The 26,620-nt window shown below is 39.3% G+C and overlaps 1 protein-coding gene across 1 annotated transcript in view; it reads right to left on the bottom strand.

Moving 5' to 3' along the window:
- fstl4 (follistatin-like 4) overlaps window positions 1-26,620 on the bottom strand; it is a 251,958-nt gene that overhangs the window by 130,460 nt on the left and 94,878 nt on the right. The window contains exon 4 of the mRNA XM_017705294.2: window positions 22,573-22,800. Coding sequence (XP_017560783.1) covers window positions 22,573-22,800 — 228 coding nt within the window. The remainder of the gene's footprint in view (window positions 1-22,572; window positions 22,801-26,620) is intronic.

Here is a 26,620-nt window from a genome sequence, read left to right as displayed (position 1 = left end):
GACCAGGGCATTATTCCTGATACAATTTCCTCACTGCTGAATTGACATTTAAATGATAATTACATTTTAATTAGGAAATTACATTTTCATCCATTACACAGTGATTTCATTCATGATACATTTACAGCATAAGAATCAACTTTACAGCCACTTTTAAGACAGCAACTAATTTATTTGGAACATTTTTGATGCATTATTCACAACTGTAAAAGAGAGCTTCACTTTAGTTGCTTATTTACAACAGTATATAGCAGAAAAGGTGTTAAGCCTTGTTAACGGGTAATTAGATCACACTCTTGAAAATGTAATACTTCTTGGCTCAAAAGCAAGGTTCTAAGAAAAACAATCCATTGAAAAGTTCTTTCAAGAGCAAAACATGGTTCTTAGAAGCACCTTTATTTTTATAAGTGTGTCTAAGAAGTAGGACATGATTTTTGTCCTCAACTACGAAAATGGGGGTCATTTCATAAATGAACTAGGGCTGAAACAACTAACCAGCTTAATCAATAATAACAATAAAAAAAACTGTTGGAAATGGATCTTATTACCAGGTAGTTGGCTTGACAACATTTGTGACCCCCCATTAACATTACTTGTTAGATGAAGAGGGGTGGCAGAGACTACAGCACCAGACTGTGCATGACCCTTTAACATATGAGGCATTGGGGCAAGATGCAAGTGCTTTTATTAACACACAACGCAGAGTTCACAAACACCGGGCCAGAGGTGAGTGGGACAGATAAATCCAGTACAAGGTAAAACAAAGCAAACAATAACTAAACAAGGAATCAATATCAACCATGAGGGGCACCACACAACAGGACATAAAGACACACCATGCAAGACAAAGGGACCGAGTAAACACAGGGGTATAAATACTAACAGAAAACGAGAAACACATGAGACTAATGAGAGAGCAGGGCTGGGAGACAAAGAACAGGTGAAGACAGGGCAGGACAGGGGAGGAGCCAACATGACAACAAAAGCACATGTCAAAAGAAAACAAAAGCACATGGCAGATAAACATAAAAGAAAAACACAAAGCACTAGGAAACCAAGAAAAAGGCAAACAGAAAGACCAGGACAAAGAGTGAACGGATGTCACAGACCTAAACAGTTAAAATTATGCAAATTCCACTTTAACCTCATCAAGTAATCTTTCCAGTAAAACATATAAAATCAAGTTTATATCTTAGAAAACTTTGCATCCATTGAACCACAGAAAAGCTTAAAATGTGTCTGCTTTATTTAAGTTTAGTAATAAAAATTTGGCTGGAGGCATTAGCTGCAACTCATTTGGCCACAAAAAATGAGCATTTTTATTATTGGTAAAAGTCACAATAAACAAATCTTCCACTAAGCAATGCAATTTGTTAATAGTAGTATGAAAACCTTTTTGAGCAGGTAGCACTGGTATTAGAAAAGCTGTAAATGTTGTAAAACAAATTAAATTATTGTTGCACCGTCATAAACTACATGAAGGTCATACTTAAAAGTATTAAACTCAACAAGAAACAAGCTGCCATTTTACCTGTGAAAAAACAAAAGCAGTATGTAAAAAGTTTAATTTTTTTTTGCTTTTGCTAATATGATTTGCAAGAAGACAGGATACGTGTTTCGTGTTTGAAGAAACGCTACATAAAATGTAAAAAGACTTTTTATTATTTTAATTTATTGAATGAAACCATGTGTATAATGCAAAACATAATCACTGACAGACTAAAATACGCACATTTTATTTTCTAGATTAAGTAATAAATTAATGGACTTGGCTGATTATGGAAAAAGTTGCTAGTTGCGGTCCTACAATTATCATTTAACCTTCATTTAACTATTAATTAAAGCTAGCAAGGCTGCAGATGGTGAGGTTAATGAAATAATCAAAACTCATCATCATTACTCCACAGATGAGTTCTTGGGACTGTAATAGAAAATATGGGACAAGAAAAAAAAAGCTTCATTTTGATCCCTGAGATTGTGGGACAATACTGAAAAAATAAACTAGATCATGGAACTGACCACACACAGTTACCTACTTTTCAAACTTACATTTGCGCTTGTTTGGACTCTCTTGCTTTTATTTTTCCAGCTTCTTGCCTCACTGGGGAAATTTCAGACTTGGATTGTCAAGCAAATATGATCTTATGAAGCTTCCGCATTTTAATATGCAGGAGCATTATGTATTCACTCCCACCAGACGGTGTTGGGGCAACATCTAGCATGAGTTGCTGAAAGTAATTTGTTATTTAAAGCATACATCATACTCAATTATACAGTAATCATGCAGCAAACACTCACTTGTACAGATCCTAAACACACGCACAAACAGGAAAACAGATCCATACACACTCCCCCACTAGAAGTAGGCCTACAGTGGCAGGGCGCTGTCACACAGAACAGGGGCATAAAAATGGTCGTCAGTGTTTCACGTCACATGTCCGTCTCTGAGGAAATCACGAAGCCACACAAAACAATAACATGCACCGTTAACTCCCCAAGGCAGCACTACTTATCTCGGGAGAGAACGAGAAGGAGCACAGAAGAGCGTTTTTTGGTATTCTAGAACATACTCTGCCCTGCTATGAGGAGTGTCTGGCGTTATTGACATGCTAGCCTCTCCTAATGAGAGCAAAGGGCAGGACGTCACCAGATATTAGTACCAATTTTTCCTGCCAGGTCCCTTAGCGAGACCCAAAACAGAAACAAAAAGGCTGGATCTTCCCCATGGAGTGCATTGCAATGCATTTCCTATCTCATCACCATGAAGCAAGAGAACACGTGATCCAGCAATGGTTGGACCAAATATCTAATTTTGAAAATGTTCTCCTCACTCCAAACACAGTAAGCAGCATAGTAAAAAAACAAGGTGATGCTTTCTTTTACAGTTCCCCAGGTTCTCAGTATTGAAGACTATTCAATTCAATATTCTATTTCCAGAATTGTGAGGTACAAACGCCAAATAATAGGTACTTATTTTGGGTAAAATGACGGTGAGAGCTAAGACGGCAGCTAAAATAACACAGGACATCCTATAGGTTCTATGTATTAACTCAGTAAATGTGAAGTACAAACTTAGAAGTACTAGGCAATTATTTTGAGTGAAATGATGGTGAGATTAAAGACAGTCTACCAAAGGGTCAAGGTACTAACTAGGTAAACATACGGTACAAACTCCAAAGTACTAGGCAACTATTTGGGGTAAAATGATGGTGAGATCCAAGACAGTCTATTAAAACAACTCATAGAATGCCCTACAGGTTTTAAGGTTTAACTGAGTAAGTGCGAGGTACAAACTCCAAAGTACTTGGTAATTATTCTGGGTAAAATGACGGTGAGATCCAAAAAAGCCTACTAAAACTGGAGTGAAAGGCCAAACAATCTCTGAGGTAAAATGATATCTGATGTCATGTGTCATTATGGCTATGTTTACACCACAGGAAAAAGAAACCCAAATCTGGTCTTTTTCTTCAATCCAGCTCCACATATGTCATAATTTCACTCTACTGAGACATTTGGTGTAACGTATCTGTGCAAAAATGAGAAGAGACGTATCCAAAAACTCTCTGCGTTCCAAGAAATGTGGCCATAGGAGAATGAGGTTATATTTAAACAAATATTTTTAAAATATTTAAAAATATAGTTCAAAATTTGAAAGCAAAGTTTAAAGAATCCGAGGACAGAAGAAGTGACTGTGCCCTTTTTACGGCAAGCTCGAACACATTCCTGGTGTTGAGTCCAGCTGTCAGTCACTGAAGCTTTATGATCGCTCCTGTGATGCTGAGAAGATGAAACTGACTTGAAGATGAAGATGAAACTGTCATGTTTGTACTTACCAGCTTGTTCCAAATAATTATCCAGTAAGATGTAACTAAATAGCTAGAACCTGCGGAGCATTTCAGTGTCATTTAGTTAAACTGCATTAGAACTTATGATACCCAAAATAGTTAGTTTTGACTTTGAACCTCATGCTTACCTAGTTAGTACCTAGAACTTTACAGATTGTAGAAGAAAGTGTTTATAACAGCAGTTGCATCATCCTACATTTTGTTTGTACTGATCCACCTTTACAGTCAAACAGTGTCAGCAACCACTTAAGCAAGTTTTATTTCAGATTACTTACTTAAAGGCGATTTCCACTATAATTTAATATTATTAATATTCAAAGTGGTGTTGATTGTAACCAGACATCTAAAGCGTCCCTTAAAGCTTTCTCACAGAACGTTACTACATGAAATGGAAATGAGTTTGCTGCCTCATGCCTCTTGTTGGTGTTTTAATGATAGTTTTGAAAGTTTTTGGCCTGAAACATATTTAGCATTTTCCATGAATGTGGAATGGTACCTGAAGGGCACTGTAAGGCAAGATAGAACCCACTATACAGTAAACACTATTTTACCATTATTAACATTGCTTATAAAAACTCATTTAGGTTCTCTTTAACATGTAACATTTAATTATTTTAGCAGCTGTTTTGACTGGAAACCACATAAATGAATGGGGGGTCTCTGACTTTTGCAGAGTACTGTAATGGTAAACACTAATCAAATCAAATCAAATTTATTTGTATAACGCTTTTTACAACTGATGGTGTCATAAAGCAGTTTCACAGAATTCCAGTAAAGACTAAGTTTTAACATGAAATGTAAAAACCCCCAGGTGAGCAAACCAGGGGCAACAGTGGCAAAGAAAAACTCTCCCAGAGCTGAGGAAGAAACCTTGGGAGGAACCAAGGCTCACAAGGGGGGACCCATCCTCCTCTGGTCAAACTACCTACAAATTATTATTATAAAAAAAAAAAAAATATATATATATATATATATATATATATATATATATATACACTGCTCAAAAATTAAAGGGAACAACACAATATAGCTCCAAGTAAATCAAACTTCTGTGAAATCAAACTGTCCACTTAGGAAGCAACACTGACAATCAATTTCACATGCTGCTGTGCAAATGGAATAGACAACAGAAGGAAATTATTGGCAATTAGCAAGACACACTCAATAAAGGAGTGGTTCTGCAGGTGGGGACCACAGACCACTTCTCAGTACTTCTCAGACGCTTGGCATTTGCCAGAGAACACCAGGATTGGCAAATTCACCACTGGCGCCCTGTGCTCTTCACAGATGAAAGCAGATTCACACTGAGCACATGTGACAGAGTCTGGAGATGCTGTGGAGAATGATCTGCTGCCTGCAACATCCTTCAGCATGACCGGTTTGGCAGTGGGTCAGTAATGGTGGGGGTTGGTATTTCTTTGGAGGGCCGCACAGCCCTCCATGTGCTCGCCAGAGGTAGCCTGACTGCCATTAGGTACCAAGATGAGATCCTCAGACCCCTTGTGAGACCATATGCTGGTGCGGTTGGCCCTGGGTTCCTCCTACTGCAGGACAATGCTAGACCTCATGTGGCTGGAGTGTGTCAGCAGTTCCTGCAAGATGAAGGCATTGAAGCTATGGACTGGCCCACCCGTTCCCCAGACCTGAATCTGATTGAGCACATCTGTCACGTTGTAGCACAGACTGTCCAGGAGTTGGCGGATACTTTAGTCCAGGTCTGGGCGATCCCTCAGGAGACCCTCTGCCACCTCATCAGGAGCATGCCCAGGCATTGTAGGGAGGTCATACAGGCATGTGGAGGCCACACACAATACTGAGCCTCATTTTGACTTGTTTTAAGGACATCACATCAAAGTTGGATCAGCCTGTAGTGTGTTTTTCCACTTTAATTTTGTGTGTGACTCCAAATCCAGGCCTCCATTGGTTAATAAATTTGATTTCCATTGATGAATTTTGTGTGATTTTGTTGTCAGCGCATTCAACTTTGTACAGAGCAAAGTATTCAGTGAGAATATTTCATTATTTTTTTGTTTATTCAATATTTCATATGTTATTTGAGTGTTCCCTTTTTTTTTATAATATACACAAAAAAGATCTGGTGATTATTAAACCTACACAAAATCAAAGTAGTTGCATTGCATCTGAGCTGGCTTATTACAGGGCGAGCAGGTTGTGGAGACAGAGCCTGTCTATGTGAGTCTATAGATGAAAGCACGTAGCTCAGCTGCAGCTGACCCTCTGCTCTGTGAACAACAGGTCTAGACCGGTGGAGCAGCTGTATATAATCTGACAGCTCGCATTTCACATGTCCGAGACGAATGTCTCTCCAGCACAAGGTCAGACATGTAGAGGAGGACTCACACACACACACACACACACACACACACACACACACACAAAGCGACTCATGACACAGCTCTGACACTCAATCACAGCTTACACATTCTTTTTTATAATCTGATGACCTAAAGTACTTAAGCATCATCCTGCCTATTACCTGCCTTATCTCTAATATTTAACCCCTTAAAATACACATGAAATAAATACACACTAAGGCTTATTATTCAGTCACTACAGGGACTTCAATGCAAACTGGCTGAGCTATTTGTAGACAGAATTTCTATATAAATAGAGATGTCAGTCAGAATAGTATGATGTGCAGTATGCTGTTCTAGAGTAACCCGAGGGAATTATTCACAGCAGTGGTGATGTTAACCAGACATCTGAAGGTTTTAATGCACATAAAAGCTACAATACTATGCGAAAGTCATAGGCACCCAAGACACATTATATACATATATATACACTATATATATATATATATATATATATACACACACCAGCCACTTTATTAGGTACACCTTGCTAGAAAAAGGTTGGACCCCCTTTTGCCTTCAGAACTGCCTTAATTCTTCATGGCATACTTTCAACAAGGTGCTGGAAATGTTCCTCAGAGATTATGGTTGGTTATTTGAGTTGCTGTTGCCTTTCTATTATCTCGAACTAGTCTGCCCATTCTCCTCTGACCTCTCACATCAACAAGGCATTTTCGTCCACACAACTGCCGCTCACTGGATATTTCCTCTTTTTTGGACCGTTCTCTGTAAACCCTAGAGATGGTTGTGCATGAAAATCCCAGTAGATCAGCAGTTTCTGAAATACTCAGACCAGCCTGTCTGGCATCAACAACCATGCCACGTTCAAAGTCACGTAAATCACCTTTCTTCCCCATTCTGATGCTCGGTCTGCACTTCAGCAAGTTGTCTTGACCACCTCTACATGCCTAAATGCATTGAGTTACGGCTGATTAGCTATTTGTGTTAACAAGCAATTGAACAGGTGTACTTGCCCGGTGAGTGTGTGTGTAAATATATATATATATATATATAATATTTTTGGGGATTTTCTGGATGTTAGTGTGTTTGTTTAACCATTTTCAAACCTCTCCTCGAGGAAGCCCAGTATTATATATAGTTAAAAAGCAACTCCTGGTTTGACCAATCATTGCCAATCAGTTGCCTGATGCCCAACACATGGTTTTGGATTTTAAAATCTATAATGATGAAAGGCTACATGCAAGGCAATGTAAGAAAAAATAGCACCCAAAGACAGCTTGTTTTTTCAGATGTATCACCATTTCACCATTTTACCAATACTGCATATAAAACAACGTAACATGTATAGATTGACTGGTCAGGTTGGGTAGTAAATAGAATGTGCCTATTTATGCTGCAGACATTGCAAATCTTGGTTCCTATTACAACCACTGTAAAGAAAAAAAAATCACAACAAACCCCTCTGAGTGACCTTGATTACATTTCAACAATAGAATTATGTAGAATTTAACAATGTCAATAAAATGAATGATCAATATTCCAATGTCACGTCACAATAGATTCATTTCATGTTGAGCTGTATTTTATTGGCAGTGCCACTGCTTACTGGTTTGTAGATGCATAACCAGTCATGCACTGACAGTCTTCTCTGTTTACATCTTGATGGTTTACTTGTAAAATGTGCATGACAGAATTTAAGTAATACACCTAAAGGGGCAAACTGACATTTTCTCATGCTTTGCATTAAAATCACACAGTTATATGATTATGTATATGTACTGTGCATAAGTAGTGCTGTGATTCCCATATGAGTCACTCAATCTGCACCTCAATTCAAATCCAAAGTGCTGGATTAGGCCCACAGAATGAAAACTACAAAAAGTCTTACAGTACAATTACGTTTGCACTGCACTGTATGCGCAATAATGTCTCTGTTAAGCTTTAGAGCAGGTGGGAAGTTAGCATGTTACCATGCTGTGTATTTTAATATTGGCCTAGCTATGAGGACTAAGGTCTTACTGTTAAAATAAAAGTGAGTGATAGCCTTTAGCTTTCTTTAGCTCATGCTTTCTTATGACACACTATCAGCTCAGAGCTAGGTTACAGCCTTAGGGTCTTTCTAAAGAACTCATTTCAGGGACCGGATAAATTCTCTCTCCATCTCTCTCTCTCTCTCTCTCTCTCTCTCGCTCTCCCCTTCTCTCCATATCTCTCTCACTGCCAACATGCACACAATATTACCTCAGGTCCGTTTGCCTAGGTAGGTAATGCTATCTTTTTTTTTTCCTCCGAGCTTCTCATTCTACTTCATCTCCGAACCAATTTTACACAGGCCAGAAAATAGGGAGGAAGCTTGACAGCATTCCTCTGAGTTCAGAAAGAGAGAGAGAGAGAGAGAGAGAGAGAGAGAGAGAGAGAGAGAGAGAGAGAGAGAGAGAGACAGAAAGAAAGAAAGAAAGAAAGAAAGAAAGAATGAATGAATGAAAGAAAGAAAGGGAAAGAAATGAGGGAGAGAGAGGAGAGAGAAGAGTTAAATGAAAAGAAAAGTGAAGAGAGAGGGAGGGAGAGAAACAGAGGGAGAGAGAGAAACAGGGGTTGAGAAGGAGAAAAAAGAATGAGAGAATGGTGGAGAGATGGAGAAGAAAAAGAGCGAGAAGAGAAAGAAAAGGAAAAACAAAGAGAATAAGAGAAAAAGGAAGAAGTAACAGAGAGAGAGAAATAGAGAGAAAAGGGGGAAGAAAAAATAGAAAGAAAAAGGGAGAGAGGGAGAGTGTGTGTGTGTGAGAGAGAGAGTGAGAGAGAGAGAGAGAGAGAGAGAGAGAGAGAGAGAGAGGAGAGTGAAAAAACAGAGAGTAACAGAGGAAGGAGAGGAGAGACAGAGGAAGACAGAAAAGAGAAAGCGAGAGAAGAAAAATCAGGAGAGAGAAAGGTGGAGAGATGGAGAAGAAATACAGAGAGAAGGGAAAGAGAAAAAGCAAGAAGTGATAGAGAGAGAGGGAGAGAGAAAGAGGGAGGGGAGACAGAGAGAGAGAAAGAGTGGGAGAGAGAGGGAGGGAGGGAAAGAGTAAGAAATAGAGAGAGAGAGAGAGAGAGTGGGAGAGAGTGAGAAAGAGAGAGAGAGAGAGAGAGAGAGTGGGAGAGAGAGGGAGGGAGGGAAAGAGAGAGAGAGAGTGGGAGAGAGTGAGAAAGAGAGAGAGTGAGACAGAGAGAAAGAGAGTGAGCGAGCATGTGCCAGAATTTTAGTAGGTATTTCGTGAAAGAGTGATTGTAAGTGCTCGTTGCATTAACAGATTGCGGCCCACAATGCAACCAAGTTCTCGGATGTTAATTATTATCCCCCTCCATGTGAAATTAAACAGAGAGCCTGACAAGAATGTAGCACACTTAATAAGCTCAAACATTCCAGTGTCCGTCCAACTACTTCATCTTTCTGCTGCCCTTCCTTTAAATATATATTTTATAGAACCAATAAACTGATGAATGAAGTGAATGTGCTACCTGCATATGTCCAGCTGTCAGGAACTCTTAAAGATCGTCTTTTATGAACAGTTGTAAAATCAGCTCATCTAACGCAGAGCAAAGAGAAAGACCAGTTAAATGTTCCTGTAAAGCGTCATTCAAAAGAGGGAGTGACAATATTTCCTTCAGCCAATCTGTGTAAGCGTGTCAGTGAGGGGACGCATTCCAGAGTAAGACTCTACGCTCTGTGGCTCAATGGAAACCTTGCCGAACGCATAAATCAATGTATGCTTCGATTTCGGGACAGGCTGTACTGCCAAGGTGGAATGGGCTCATGTTTGGGAAGGTGGAGAATGTATTAAGCAATGACTTTCTTCTATCAAGAACACCTCATTGGCATAGGAAGGTATGACTTATTACAAGGTATTAATTAGAGGTATTAATCTTATTGCAAGGTATTACTCTGAGCCAAAACTTTTCCAGTGTTCATAAAAACGAACAGCTATTTCTTTAACGGATTAATATGTTGAATATGTTGCAGGGGCAGTCGGGGGCTGGAGGTTAGGCAGCTGGCCCTGTGACCGGAAGGTTACCGGTTTGATCCCCAGGGCCGACAGTCCATGACTGAGGTGTCCTTGAGCAAGACACCTAACCCCCAACTGCTCCCCAGGCGCCGTGGATTGGGCTGCCCACCGCTCCGGGCAAGTGTGCTCACTGCCCCCTAGTGTGTGCATGTGGTGTTTCACTTCACGGATGGGTTAAATGTGGAGGTGGAATTTCCCTGTTGTGGGATCAAAAAAGTATCCCTTAATATTAGCTGATTATTCAAGTAATTACATTTTTGGCATTTTCTCCTCACCTTGCTCTGTAGGTATGAGTGACGGAAGCCAGACCTTCCTCTGTAACTGATCTCATAGACGACTGATCAACGTTGCCAACTAGTCACTGCAGCACTACTTCATACAGTTCAATTTAACGCTAGAAACAACAGAACTGTACCTGGAGAACAAGACACACAGAATTGAGAGAAATGCAAAACGCTGAGGTTTGAGCTATTTTTAGTTTTTTTTTTTTCATTTGATGAAGATCCAAAAATATTATTTGGGTAGAATTTGATTTGATATATATATATATATATATAAAAAAACAAACAGAGAAATTCAATAAGTAGGCATGCGCTTTGCATTGTAATACATTTTTGTTTATCTTTTGGAACCCCGGATGAATCTGCTCAACATTTCTAAGTAGCATTTAGCATCTCTCTATTGCTGCATTAAACTAGGACAAAAACCAGCTCACAAAAGGCCATAGTAAGTAAAATTCACATTGAGAAAGGCACTCAGTAGTCTACAAGTTTAACAGAGTCACCTGTTTTCACCTCAGCAAATCTCGTCACCTCAAATACAACAGGATTGCAAATATTTACTCAGCTTTACCAAATATGATTCAATTAAGTTTATAAGAATAGAGTCCAAAATGAACTTGAGCTTGATGTTCATCTCCACCCTTATTGTGATGCTTCATATTTGATTTAGCTGGGCTTTGTATATTTGTATACATTATTTCTGCTGCATCGTGTTTCTTGTCCAGTGTGCAGTGGCCTTTAGAGAGAAGCTAATCTTCTTATCAAATCAGTTACAATCTTACCAATCGGTTTTTTAGACAACTGCGACTACTGGGAAATGATCCATTTTTCTCTGAATTAATTACCAATGATGATAATGAATACACAATATCATTTTTGCAATAGTAGCCCATATATGATAAATAAAGCGATGTGAACAAGCCAAAATAAGCTTTAGACACTATTTTACACATAACCTAATTACGCAACAACATACAGTTGGCCAAGAAGCAACTGAGCATCTAAATGTTTCATTATGTATGGTTCCTATATGGTTTACCCAAATGAAAATAGACTTACATTAAAGCTAACGTTCTGCACTTCAACCCCATCATACTTGTGTAATTTTAACTAGCAATAAAACAACTCACACCTCACACCTCTTCACAAAGATAGCCATGCTTAGATAAAGTAGACATAGCTTTAAGTTTAATCATGCAAAAAACCAAACAACTGCCACATTCAAAATGGCATTTAAACATAATAAAATATAAATGTTGAGTAATACTGATGAAAATCTAGCTCACTTCCAGTTTTCCGTCGTACAATAATATTCCAACAGCGGTATGAAAGAAGGAAAACACCCAGCAGACCTCCAAAACACGTCAAAATGGCATTATGTCTACTGTGAAAGGAAGTTCATGTTCAATTACCTGTACTGTGTTATTTGTCCTCAAATTGGCTGAGCATTTATAGAGATAAATCACACATCGACACTGCAAACGCCATGTTAGTGAACAGAATTCCCAAATTACAGTTTTTAAGCGAAGAGGGCATTCAGAATTACGCTGTTCTAAACTCCAATTCACCATTTCAAATCTAACGGCTTGAGGGTAGAGTACAGCTTAGCTGGGCAAATGCCATGCAATGAAACCAAGACCCAGACAGAACATTGTGCCAGGCTGTCATCTCGAGTGAAAAGGCATGGAAAGTGATAACAGCCTTATAAAAGGAATGTCAGAGGCTCTTAGGCGGCTGTAAGGATGCGCTTTCAAAGGAGATTATTTTGTTTTTGAGCTGATTGGGCATTTGTTGAAAGTGACAGTTTGTGTTGCGCTCATCCTGCCTTGTTGGACGACTGCAGGCTCCGTACCATGAAAGTGCATGATAGCGGTCTGTTTTGAAAGACGCTCCAGAGAGAAGTTCTAAACCCTGTATTTGCTTAAGCCGCTTGACAAAAGGAACTTTGTGCAGCAAAACAAGCCTACACAATGCCTAAAGCCGTCTCTAATAGCCTTAAACTGTCTTCAGAGGAAGTAGCTCCGATTTGCCCCCTGTTGAGTCACACAATGTGATGTCGTTCTGCCATTTCGTGGCCAAACGGAACACAACCTCAGTCAGTTACGAAGCACAATAGCGAGAACATATGGCTGTCACGGGTTGGTGGCAGCACAATATCCTTGAGTATGCGCCACACGGCATCCAAAAGAACTTTATGCACTCTCTCTAGCGGCTCAGACTGATGTTTATGAGGCGAGGGACTAATGAAGGAACAAGGGACATTTATAACTGGGACACGGTGTCCATTTCAAACAGCAAATACTTTAATATAATGAATCTCCTGGGACCAATCAAGTTAATGAGGTGACCATGTGACCAAGGGGACTCTGGGACCCTTCGCATTCGGAATGCTGAAAGAAGGATGGGTTGCATTCCAAAGCTCGTTAATAACTGAAAAACAAGAAAAATTGAGGGTTGTTACGAAAGGCATGGCCACACCTGGCTCTGAACTTCAGACTGTGGCCCTGAAAAAGTTTTCTGTTTGACTTTGGGAAATTTCACACATCACTCTTAAATTAAATGGCTGACCTCACTGCCATGACCGCATTACAGCTTTGAGACAAGGGTCGTTCTAACGGAAAACCGGCAATGTACAAATGAAACTAAGAGTCAGAACTCAAAGACTTCCAAAGACTGGCCAGGATCCCATAAGAAAAACTGACAGCTACATATCACCATGTGACTGTGAAACCTCCAAACAGAAACATATTACAGAATAGGCAAGATTTAGGGAGGACTGGAACATGGATCCCCAGTTTCACAAATCAGTAATAAGAGAGGGTGATATTACTATTCTAAATATCCACAAGACATATGATAGCACTCATACGGTCTAAATCAGAAAACAAGGCTTCTAACAACAGTGCAACACGTGGTAGATCAACAAACTGTCAGCTAAACAGTACTTCAAGTTTCCCTCAAGCTTCACTCTTGCTTTAGATGCTTAAAATCCACAGGAGCTTCTGTCCATCCCTCCACTGTGAGTTGACAGCTCAGTGCTATGGCTCTGAAAAGATATGCAGCTTTCAACAAAAGAGCTGCTGGTGGTTTCAGAGCAACGGATTGACCACTGCAGAGCACTGAGCTCTGGTTGGGAATATGTGGTAAGAAGCAGAAAAGGCAACCAACTTCTTAAACTGAACTTTGCAGTGCTGGAAAAATGTCCTTGCAGAAAAACTAAAACCAAGTTCCCTGAATAGAATGGACGCAGAGAGTGGACACAGTAAATACGCAAAAATGTGACCTTAAATGTAGTTGTTGAGGCTTCTGATTTTGTTACTGCCTTGCACTTATTGACAGTTTTGAACAGGAATTTAATAAATTAAGGCTGGTTTCAGACTTTGGCATGGTACTGTGACTTCGTAAGCATGTTTTCAATTATTATTTCCAGTGATGAAGAAAGTTGTGACAACAGAACTTTGAAAAAATAATTATACACTACTGGTATTAGTAAAAACCTTTGATAATAGTTTGAATGGTACAGCACACAGAACCACTGAATTACAGGAGGAAAAAAAACTTTACAACCCTCACTGCTCTTCCCTATATGATATATCTATCAATAGATACAACAGCAAAAAATGGCTTCTCAGAAATAATCCCATCAAGGTCTGAGTTTGATCATTAGAAGAGGTGTCACCAGTCAGACCCTCAAGGGTAAAGAGCATTTCTTCTCTGATGGCTTTGAGGGGAAGTTGTGGTGCATGGACAGACACAGCTATGAAAAAAAGCAGGCAAGCTTTGATGGCCCACACTCCAGACATCAAACCAAACGTCTGTGATAAGAACAAATCAAACTGTGCTACTCTAAGCCCCCGGCCAGGGTGAGCAATACTCTGCCCCCTGACAAATAAACCCGCCAAGACCCTGAGTCTGATCATTAGAAGACGTGTCACAGAGACGCGGCCCCTGTCGTAACCCCTCCAAAACTTCGTCTGCACCAGCGATGATTAATTTGTGCAGTTCTCGCGGGCAGGCTAGATGCGTGTGGAACGGGACGGAGTGGTCAAGCAGCTTCCGACTTCATAGGCCTCCTGCTGTGAGCCAGACTCCACAGCCAAACAGCCGTTGTGCCACTTCAGAGATGAAAGCCAGAACAGCCATGTGTTGCCATGACTTTACGTTGTTTTTTTCTAAGCGAGAGAGTTTTAATCAAAGTTGAGGCACAAGGCCGGATCCAGGTCTCTTTCTAATTGCAAGTGCAAACTTGGTAAACAATTTCTTTCCATTTGCAAGAAGACAGAAAGAGAAATTAGCATGCTTATATTTAGAGATGCAAGGATGTTTCATCACTAGATGCGTAGGAGATGGACCTACATGTATTCTCAAAGGTCGTGAAAGTGCAAAGCCTGTTAATCTTACAAGATGATCATGATTTCATTTTTAATTTAATTTTATTCCCTGTGGGAGGGTCACCTCAGTGCTCTTTATTAGCTTGTTATTTTCAGTACAGTTTAACATAACTGTAGCATGCTTTTTCAATTATAAGAGTATTTTAGCACTTGGATTATCACAAAGTCTAAAACAAAACCTTAAATTTAAAATCAGTGAGTTGCAGCTGTGTCTTCCTGACAGAAGCTTTCCCAAAAGAGTCAATAACATTATGTTTCTAGCTAAAGAGATGCTAACATTCACACAAACTACCACCCAAACACACCTCTGCTGCCTTACAAAGTTCTTTCCCATGTGTATTTAAAAGGGTTAAATGAGATATTTCTATAAATGAAGAGATATTTTAGATATAAGTTCCACTTGCATAAAAAAGCAAAGATAAATAATTGAAAGAAACAGGACTTCTACAACTAGAGTTTAATGATCTTTTAAATCAAAAGATACAGAAGAATGGGATTCCCAACAATCGTACACCACCTGGTAAACCACCAAAACTGTTACCATCAGATAAACAATACATAACACTTTAATCTATAAGAGATGAGAGCTTCTCTCTTACTTCAGATCTGAAAACAGATCTTTGCACTAGATCATTGAAAATGGACATATGAGATTTCCGAACATTTACATGTGTAATTGCTTGGATCGTGAGAAGCAGAAAATGCAACCAACTTCTAAGACTGAATTTTGGAAGTGTGAGAAATATACCTGTGCAGATTTCTTTAAAAAATCCAAATAGTAGTTCTACCAAAATGAATGGAAGCTGTAATAAAATCACATGGTGCACATGCCAAATAAAAGGTGATACAATTAATTGTTGTTCTTTTGTGCAATTTTCTTTTACATTAATGTTTTCTACTTTTTTTCCTGAAGCTAAAAAAATTATAACTTCCACATTTAACATAAATAAATGAAAGGATAATCTCTGACTTTTTCAATGTAAAGAAAAAACATTCATCTCATTCTACTGGAATCTGAGGCCATACAACAGAAATATTCTATCTTTTGTCCTGACTCAAAATCTGACAGGTCAAAATGAGAGTTTTCACAAATTTGTGTTACAGAATCAAATCATATCTTAATTTAGGAATTTTATCTTATAGCATCTTATCTCAAGTTAAAAAATTCTAAACGACCCAAAGGTGATAATCAGCTGTCTCGTCTGTTACCAAGCAACCAACAATACACAAAGCTGAAACGTAGACATGCAATCAAAATAATATTAAAAATGTTACCAATATAAAATGGTCAAAACAAAACTAAAGTACAATAAACTGGAAGTTTGGAATACTGTGAAAATGCCTCCTGCTGCTCCCCAGTTTCAGTTTCCATTTATGCAACCTTTAGCCAGCATGTGGGCCTCACAAATATTATTCCTCCTAGTAAAGAGCAACACCAATATTAACTGGAGAATGTAATAAGAGGGGATGATGGTGATTATGCCTGCAGTGTCTGGGCAGTAGGCATTATCAAATTATGCCAAACCAAAGTAAAAACAAAAAAACAAAAATGGAAATACACTTTTTCTTCTGACATTCTGACACAGTTTTCTTCCGACAGCAGCGACATGTATTCATATTGCCAAATGATGGTTTGACTTTTGAGATTTTTAAAAAACCTCAGCTTTTTCAAAATCTCAAAAGTCAAACCACAATTTTGGCTATATGAATACATGTCACTGCTTTCAGAATAAAACTGTGTATTTCCATTTTTGTTTTTTTGTTTTTACTTTGGTTTGACAATTTGAAAATACCTTGTGTCGTTTACATTGTGTGTACATTTTATGATGAATGGACCAAAAGAAATGGCCCAAAATGACTTGGAAAATGGTTGGTTCCATTGACTTACATTAAAAGTAAAGTAGGTTTTTTTCTTCTACTGTAAAGTTACCATTTTGGAGATACGAGGTTTTCTTCTGACAACAGCATTATGCTTTCATAATGCTAGCACTGAACTATGCTGCTTGTAAACTGCCTAAAAACAATAGAAACAGACATTTAAAACAAAGTTAAGACACCACTTGCGATGTCCTAATGTTAGGACAGTATTTAAGAAATTGTCTAGTTAAGATGCTTCTGTTATACTGTTTTTTATTTTGGAGTTTAGGATAAGATTATGAACTTGGGACGTATTATTCTCTAATAGCTACTGTCCTAAATTCAGTCATAATCCCTGTAATCTCTGATCTTTGAAAGAATTTCGAATACAAAATTCTTTCTTTATCATGTTAGTGGCAGTTTGCATTCATGTAAAAGTATTATGAGGTTTAAAATACTTTAAAAGTATTGATGAGGGTGTCAGTCTTGCTGAGATGTTACTCAGCAAGATTGACACCCTCATCAATACTTTTAAATATCAATGTTAAAAAGTATGTAAAAAGTCCAAATTCCAAATTCCATTAGAACGTGTTGAATGCATTTTATTTCTATGAGCTATGCACAGATAATAAAAAATAAATATACACCATTTTAAACTAAATGCTCCCCAAAGAATAATGACATAAAACAGGGACTAGAAAGAGTGACAATGGTTATGCATTTTTTTGGAGAAGCTCTCTTGCCCTCTTTGGACTGACAGGTAAGAGCCAAAAGCTTTCATCGATAATATTGAATATCCATCTGCTACATCCTACCACTCACAACAAAACCCATGTGTTGAAAGAGTTTTTTTCCCTGTCTGTTCGAAGGAAAACGGGAGAATACTATGCTGAAAAGAAGAGAGATTTGAGGATGAAGGGAGGATCAATAGCCCTCAGCCCCTCTCATCACCATTTCTGTCCTCGGGTGTAGGAAAAAAATGAGAGAGAGAGAGAGAGAGAGAGAGAGAGAGAATGAGAGAAAGAAAACAAGAAAGAAAAAGAGAAAGAGGGCTTCTAGCTCATAGGGAATAGCCTCTGTTACAGTAATAACAGAGCATGGCCTGCTGTGACAGAATCAGCAACTGGCCTTTGAAAAAGCAAAATCAGCTCTCACAGACAAACATAGACAAACATAGGTAGAAATGATAAGCGTGCAGTAACAACGTATATTAGGACTTCACAATATGGACAAAATATTGTTCCTCATTATTTTATATTTTGAACACAATCATTTACATTGACCAAAAATCACAGAAACGTCATCTGGAATGTTCGACATTGGTAACAACGATGTAACACAGATAAGGCAGATAAGGAGGCAGAGTACAAGCGCAATTGTATTTTCTTTAAGTCTTTATGTGGATTACCCAAATGGCATGCAGGCAGATAAATAGCACTGAGATCCATGGTGAACATGTCAAATCACAGTAACAAAGAAGACAAGGAACACCTGAGACTAATAAGAAGATGGGACTAGGTATATAACAGGTGTAGGGTAAAGTCAAGGCAGGACAAAACAACAAAAGCACATGGCACTAGAAAACAAAGGCACACGGCAGACATAGAAAACAAAGGCAGAAACAGAAAGACAGGGACAGAGGGAGACAGGATGTTACAGACAGCCATATATTTACAATCATAAGATATAATGATTTGCTAGGGGCTCATCTGCATCTGTGTACAGTCAGTATTGCCAATACCAGTCTTGCAATAATGACTCACAAATGATGTGCAGCTGTTTTTTTAGACATTTAGCCATAACAGAAAGAAATGTAACAACAATTCATGCATAGTATGTTAAACGTGGCTATGCTCATGGACGCTTGTGGTTCTATCAGCTTTCCTGAGTGAAGCTGAAGCAGAAGACGAAGAAGCCACAGTTCTGTGTATACAGACAGGATAACAGGGGAATTTCAGTTATGTTGATGGAATGGGATCACCTTTTTGCCAAGTTCAGCGACATTGTTCCCCAAAGACTCTTACTATTTTTAGCTGCAATTTTGCACATGTGAAAAGCAAAACACCCAGACAAACAGAGCCCATCTGCACTGCGTTATTCACAGCAAACCACCATTTCTAGACTGCATGAATATCATTAGCCCTGCAAGAACTAAAGTACTGTGAATTCTAATCTACATAAAAAACATATGGCTTATCTGCTATGGTTTAACATATCGCTGTTGTTGGAAGAAAACCTTGTATCTCCAAAATGATAACTGTACAGGAAAAGGAAAGAACCTACTTTACTTTTAATGTAAGTCAATGGAACCAGACCAAGTTGGGCCATTTCGCTTGGTCTATTCTACATGAAATTTACACACAATTTAAAGGGCAACAGGCATTTCCAAATTATGTCAAAGATGACTATGCTTGCTGAAGGGATAACTGGCATAAGTCATTTTTAGAAGATGTAAAAATAAATAAACAAAAGTGCAATATCAATGTAAAAGTAAACGAAAAATGTACATTTTGTGGCCACATCTCAGTATTAAATGAAAAGCATTACAAGTTGTAGTTTTTCTGCAAGGAGATTTTTCCAGCACTGCAAAGTTCAGTTTAAGAAGTTGGTTGCCTTTTCTACTTCTCACCACATATTCCCAACCAGAGCTCAGTGCTCTGCAGTGGTCAATCCATTGCTCTGAAAACACCAGCAGCTCTTTTGTTGAAAGCTCTTTTGCATCTTTTCAGAGCCATAGCACTGAGCTGTCTTGGGGAAGGGGGGGAATGGGGCAGGGTTGTAGCCACTGCTGCAGTTGGCTTCCTACTTGCCAGCTTCTTATTCAAATGTCCTGTTCCATCTTAAAAGAAGCAATAACACATAACTGCAGCTCCATTTGGATGGAATGGAAGATGGAATGGAAAACTCAAATAAGAAACTGACTTTGCATTTTCTATTTGCGCTGATAACTGACACATTTGGGTGATGTCAGCATAGTTGAGGTATTAGCATGAACAACACCATTATATCTTCCACTCTTTGCCTGCCATTACTGTGATCAACTGAGAAACTAAAGTGTTCCCAAAAGTCCCACAAGTTGCTGCTTTTAGGAATATCACAGGTTGTGTTAAAGAGAACTATAGAAACCATTGCCAGGATCACATATTTTATACCATGAAATCTAAGTAAATCTAAATAAAAATCAAAATAAAAATGGTTATAACTTGACTTCACTTGACATTTTGCAGCATTATCAACAATCCTGTGCATTTCAGGCTAGACCTGTGACAAAACCTATGGGAATCTATCTTTTCCTTCGATCCAGCAGACATCAGCCCGATGTCATTACCCAGCATAGGATGGGTGTCATATCTAATAAAAAAGCATGCTTTCTTTCGTGGTTTTCAGTAACTTCATAATATCTGCCATTATTCACAATGATATTAAGTCAGAGTAAAGTCGATGTGAAAATGAAGATGACTTTTCAACAATATAATTCTAATATTAGTAAACAGCTGTATTATGTTAACAAATCTTTTGCAGATCCATTTCCTTACTTCAACAGTGATGATTCCAACCTATTTTGATCTTCCACAATAACAGTTCATCAAAACAACTAATATATCCTTCGCTTTTCAAGAGTGAATAACTACAAAATCAATGTCTAATATTACATAAGTACAGATGATATTTAAACAAACAAATGAAGTAATTTCACCAATAAATCCTGTACTGATTGAGTTACTAAGCACCTGCTTTCCTTTTCAACTGATAAATTAAAAAAAACAACAACAATCCCTTCATGACATTTAGAACGAAGCCTCTTTTCCTGAGTGCCTCTCTCTTTCCAGGGCCCTCTGGGAAAGCAGTGATGTGTAACATGGCTATTGAACACCTGCCTAATTCGGATTAAGCATGCACGAATTCCGCTAGAAATCGGCAGGGATATTTTTCCTTTCCCATTTCGCTCTCTAATTTGAAAGCCACAGCCTCGCTGCATGCTGCTCACTGCTCATGCATATGGACCTCCCAAAGCCTTGTGGCACAGTTCTGCATGGTGGCACTGCAAATGCAGGGGGTTCATTGTTATTTATGGGGAAGAGTGTTGTACTGAGCTTCTATCAGCATGTTTGAGAATGACCTTGGGTTAGTTAAAGGAAGACTCCGCCCCAAGCTACCTAAATGAGCCTCCCATGGGCATTATTCCTGCTGGGGCCAATGACGGACCAGCAAAACAACAGCTTACAGATACTTGTCAAATGTGACATTGAGTCAGCATCCAGAGGACATTTATGTGTTGTGATTTAGGTTGGGAAACCTTGAGGCTGTAGATGCGGTGGTGGGTTAGGAGCTCTGATACTGGGCCATCACAATCATTGGACCACAGGTATTCCCCATAGCACTTTTATGTATTAACTGCCTTGTCTGAACTAATTATTAAACTCTAATAAACTCTTTATTATACCCATCGAGTGGTCTTTTTGTAAAGTGATACCAAAAAATCAGGCATTAAATTAATTATGTTCTTTATATTAGATCCTTAATGTATCAGCAACGTTTCCACAATGGCGATGCAGATAATCAATTCTCCTATTAATGTAGTTTGAAGTATGCTGGAATATGTAAATCTAAATACATGTTCTCTTTCCAATTAAGTTAATCTGCTCTTCTGCGTACACATCACATTTGGGCAGATAGGTCCAATCAATAAGCATCATCTTTACATGATGACTGTATCATGCCAAATTTGTCCCCTTTCAGTCTAAACTAGGTTGTCCTAAACCTACCCTCATGAAATCACAAGGTGATGTGGCTCATCTCAAACACAGAGCTTTAACAAGAAACTATTCTCTATAGTCTCCTTCTGTTCAAGCAGGAGAAACCTAGGGAGTGAAGGCCAACAAGCAAGCAAACGCTAACCCTGCCAGCATAACAGACCTATCAAGCTAGCTTATCTGTCTGTCTGTCATCCGTTCATCCAATCAACCATGCAAACAGGAACCTTTCTTATCTTCTTTAAGATGTCATCACATAAAAGCTGGAGAATATTTTTAGTGAGGCAAGAACACAGCAGGGTCTAGAAAACCACCTGCATATGTACAACCTGTTTCAAAAATGTTTGCCCGCTCACACTATTGTGTTTAGTTCAGCATGAGCGGCGAAGCAGGCTGGGTGTATTAGACAGAGATGTGTCAATTATATGTGCTCATTGGATTACGAGTATCATGCTCAGACATTTCTCGGCTAGGTCTCATCATTCTATTATATTTCTAATTAAACTTTGTGGGACGTTGAATACAGCCTAACACTTAATTTTAGGACTATGCAAACATTTTGAATATTTTTGGCAGTGTTCCCTGGGATTTTAAAAAGCTAAACTGTAAGAAACACAGCTTAATGGACTTAACTGTTCGCTCCATTTTATTCTTTCCCTTTTTAAGAAAGCAGAAATTGCTCAACTGACAAAATACTGCATGGATTACTCAGTTACTCATACAATTCACAGTGACAGCCTAAATGATATTAGCTAAATGAGCATGGAAGCAGCTTTATTTTTTTTGTTTTTTGCCATGTGCCCACAATTGGACACTAGAAGGTTTGCTCAAACAGCTGCGACTGCTGTGAGCCCAAGCAAGGCTGTAGTCAATAATACTCGCCTTTAACAGTGCTGAAAATTGGTTTCATTGAAAAACAATGGATTCACTTAAGTTAAGCACATATCAATGCGATCACAGCCAACAAAAGAACTCTTGAGGGGGAAAAAAAAACTTGGCTTTGTTATTGCGAAAAACCAACAACGAGCAGAAGAAGCAATGAGAAATCTAACATTACAAGCTTACCTTTGAAGAAACAGTCTTTGCTGTGTACGACATAGATCCTCCTCTTCTGCAGGCAGGCTGCGCGATACACCTCACAGTGGTTCTCGTAGAAATGCCCATCAGAACCGCAGACGGGTACAAACGAGCTGTGGCATTTCTCCTGGCACACACAGTCCGCCTGCCCTGTCAGCTGCCTGACCACACACTCTCGGCCCCTTCCGCAGTAAGTTGTCCGGCACAGCCCCCCATCTGAAACAGGAAAAGTGGGATTAAGTTGATCAAATCTCAAAGCAACTTTACAATCATATTCAACATAAAATATAGAGGGGCCACTGTGTTTTAGGTAGAGATATTACCCACTTATTGAACGTTCCTGCTTATTTTAGTAACTTTCTTGCTAAAACTCATTGTGCATGCTTCATTCAACCACAAGTCGCTCTCAGCTTCTGCTTATATAGGATGATAATACGCTGATGACAATAAAGAATGAAGAAGGTGAAGCGGCAGTGAACCTAAACAAAGCACTTAATTCGCGAAAAAGCAAGCTACAGAATTTTAACTTGCTACATACAAAAACCTAACTTGGGCCTGTGCCATCCCAGCTCTGCTCTCCTCAAATGCAGTGCAGCAGTCAAAGGCACAACATCTTTGCTGTGAGAGATTAGAAAGGCTTTATGAAAAAGCATGCTCCAAAATATGCATTCACCAACACAGTGACCCACCCTAATTATCTCATGGTCTATAATTCCAGGCATTTCATTAAAAGGGGGATGAATTCTTCGTGAAGTCAGCTTGTTGCCATGGTTGCAGCACTCAATTATGAAAAGTTATACAACAGATTTTTGCAATACATACTGTGATCTTTGAAAAATCAAACAAGCACTCAGTCAGACTTCTCCAAACTGAGCCAGTTATCACTCTACCAGTGGAAAGGTTGTATTTACAGGTGGAATAAAGGTAGTGGTTCAGTATTGCTTATGGTGGCACAATATGGACAAAATACGACACTGCAATTACTTTCCTAAACACAGAGATTGCAATATACGTTTGACATTAGTAAACTTTTATTTTGACTGGCCTGGATTATTTTCCAATAAAATTATATATGCTTTTTGATTGTGATTCATCCAAACAAATCAAGAACATCTAGCTGTAAAACGTGATCTCTGGCCTGCAAAATCAATACATTCCAGACACAATGTAGTTCAGTTAATCAACTTCAACCAGACAGACCCTTTTAATACCAAGATCATGCAATTCAGACAATGATCTAGACCTCTGTCTAAATAAAAAGAACTCTTGAACTTTAACATGCTGATTTCCATCTCCCTTTCAAACACAGCCAGACAGTACCTGTCAGTAACCACCCCCACCCCATGGCGACCCTCGCGCTCCCTGCTGATTTCCTCCATTTGCACTTAAACCAGCACAAAAGCTGCTGAGGCTTGCAGCCACTCCACCTTGGATTGATCTTGCGACGCCTCAGGGGCCTGCGAGGGGCGGCGCCTGCTGGGATCACAAGCTGGATTTATGGGCCGAGGAGCGGCCACGCCACACCAGCTTTAGCACCTCCATCGGGCATCAGGAGAGCAAGAGGCTCACAAGTCCTGACCGCCTTCAGAGTCTGCAGGTGCAGGCACTCAGCTGCAGCAAGTCCAAAGAAAGCAGGAACTAGCACACTTACTTTTTTTTGCAGTGAGATTGGGTCTCCCCTGTGGCCATTATTTGCCAGACCTCTTCAACACCAATGGGATTTTAGAATCGCAGCCCTATCTGTCCAAGTAAACTTAAGCAAAAAAAAAGTTGTGTAGGTCTAGGGGTGGGAATTAGCCCATTTTCAATCTTAAGAAATTGACATTCAAAATCAAGTAGATTTTGTCTAAATGGTAATGAATACGTTTTGTTCACATGCACAAGAGCTCTTCTTTCCAGTGACATCTTCCTTCTGGCCATTATTTGCCAGACCTCTTGACCACTAATAGGATTTCACAACTGAAAAGTCCAGTCTTTGCCAACAATTGGATTTCACAACTGAACAGTCAAATTTGCTCCAACAAACATGAGCTTATCGTTACAGTTAAGGCCAGGAGTGAGAATCAGCATATTTTCATTCTTTGGAAATAGTGGTGTAAACCAGGTACTGCTGATCATAATCCAAACAACAGCTATCTATTTTGGCATTCATTTAATTAGACTTTGCCAAGCTAGTGATCCACATGTATCTACTGTGTTGTGTAGGAGCGATGAGGTACAGCGCGGACAGCCGTCGCCACATTTATCCTCAGTTTGCAACTTTCAGGTGCAGACCCCTGTACCCCTTCACGTGTCTGTCAGAAAGTGGAGATCGCTTCCAGCATCATATGTAATGCAACTGATCACACGTACGTCAAGGTATTTGCATATTTTATGGTTCAGACTGCTTCAGCGACCACAGGTCTTTTGTACAGTTTAGTACAGATGATGGTGAATAGTGAAAAAATTTAAGCTGCAGTGAACACAAACACAGCACTTTATTTGGAAAAGTTCATGGCACGGAGGATACAAACTAGCCCAATGTAAGTGAACATAGGGCTGTAACTTCCTAGCTAAACAACATCGTCCCCCTCATATGTACAACAGGAAACAACATCAGAATACAATCACTTTGTGAAACAAAATTTTTTTTTTTTTACTTTATGACCACCCCGCCATCCCCCAAATTATCTCACGATCTGAAATCCCAGGCATGTTGTGAATCCTTCGGAATGTCAGCTTGCAGCCACAGTGGCAGCGCACAATAGTGAAAAGTTACAGACTGAATAGATCAAATTTAAGCTCTGCAAAAATCACTGGCATAATTCCTTCTGATGATAAAAAGTAAGCACCCTCAGGAGGCGAGTTCATTTTATTTTCCTGAAACCTTACAAAACATAAACTGAATGGGTCTCTGGAGCACTTGACTGTATTCAGCCTTGCGGCGGGCTGAATAATAGCTGGCCTTCTGCAGTGTCCGGAGATAAACGCGTTTTAATTACGGTGTGGAGCCCGCTGCGCCGCACACACATATACCTAGGCATGCCCAGACGGCTGACCCCAGCTCATCATAATAAAACATTGCTCGACGGATGGCAGAAGAGGCAGGTATAGCCCCTCTGGGGGAGGGTGCAGGAGCAAGTACACGCCCAGAGCCTTGCAATTTACTAATTATTCACAATATTTCCACCAGTAGTTCACAGCCTTGCAAATGCCTTGGCTCCCCAGTGACCTTGTTGCTCCATGTCAAGGTCGAAGACGATTAGTGGATCGTTAGTATTCTCTGAGCATTGAAGATTAAGCGCTTAGCCGGCTCCTGCTTGTGTGTAAGACATTCTCTTTTTTTCCACCCTCCACTTGCTGTCGCTTACTTCCCCCAAGGCCCTCTCTCATGCTGAATAATCTTGTCAATACCCATATTCCCCCTCTTTAGGCCATATTATTGCTAAATGCTGGGAGGACATATTGAAAACAAAGTCTTGACTCTAAAACTGTTGGTCATGTTTAGTAAGAACTGCCTCAGTTCTTAGGATGTTAACAAGGCCTCTAGTAATCCAGTTGGTCTGAACTTCTGAACAATAACACTACATGGCCAAACCCCTTTCAGCCCTGCCAAAAAAGCCAATAGAGGGTCTAATGTCTGTTATTCATTGAGCGCATTTGTTTTTTTTCGATTAATCCACTGGTTGCCCAGCTCTGTTAAACATCCATTACATTAAAAAGCTGGCTAACGGATAATCCCAGGCCCTTTGGAAGTATTATTAAGCGAGTCATCTTGGGGCAGTTTTGCTAAATACTGGATTGTTCTAGACCTCATCCAATTGTAACCAAGTAAATATGTTTAATTGATTCCCTTATTTGTAAAGTGTCAGTAAGAAGCAGGAATGGCATTGTAATCCCTAAAAGCTTTTGTAATATGAACATTTCCCACTTTGATATTAAGATCATTCCTTTGGGAGGTTTCCAGGCACAAGCACTGACAGCAAGTTACAGTAGTTGGACAAAGTTTCCAAAATGTCAGATGAAATGTCATTTGCCTTCTCCATTATTCAGCAAG

This window comes from Pygocentrus nattereri, chromosome 16 (assembly GCF_015220715.1).
Source record: "Pygocentrus nattereri isolate fPygNat1 chromosome 16, fPygNat1.pri, whole genome shotgun sequence".
NCBI lineage: Eukaryota > Metazoa > Chordata > Actinopteri > Characiformes > Serrasalmidae > Pygocentrus > Pygocentrus nattereri.
This window is presented reverse-complemented; position numbering and strand designations above follow the sequence as displayed.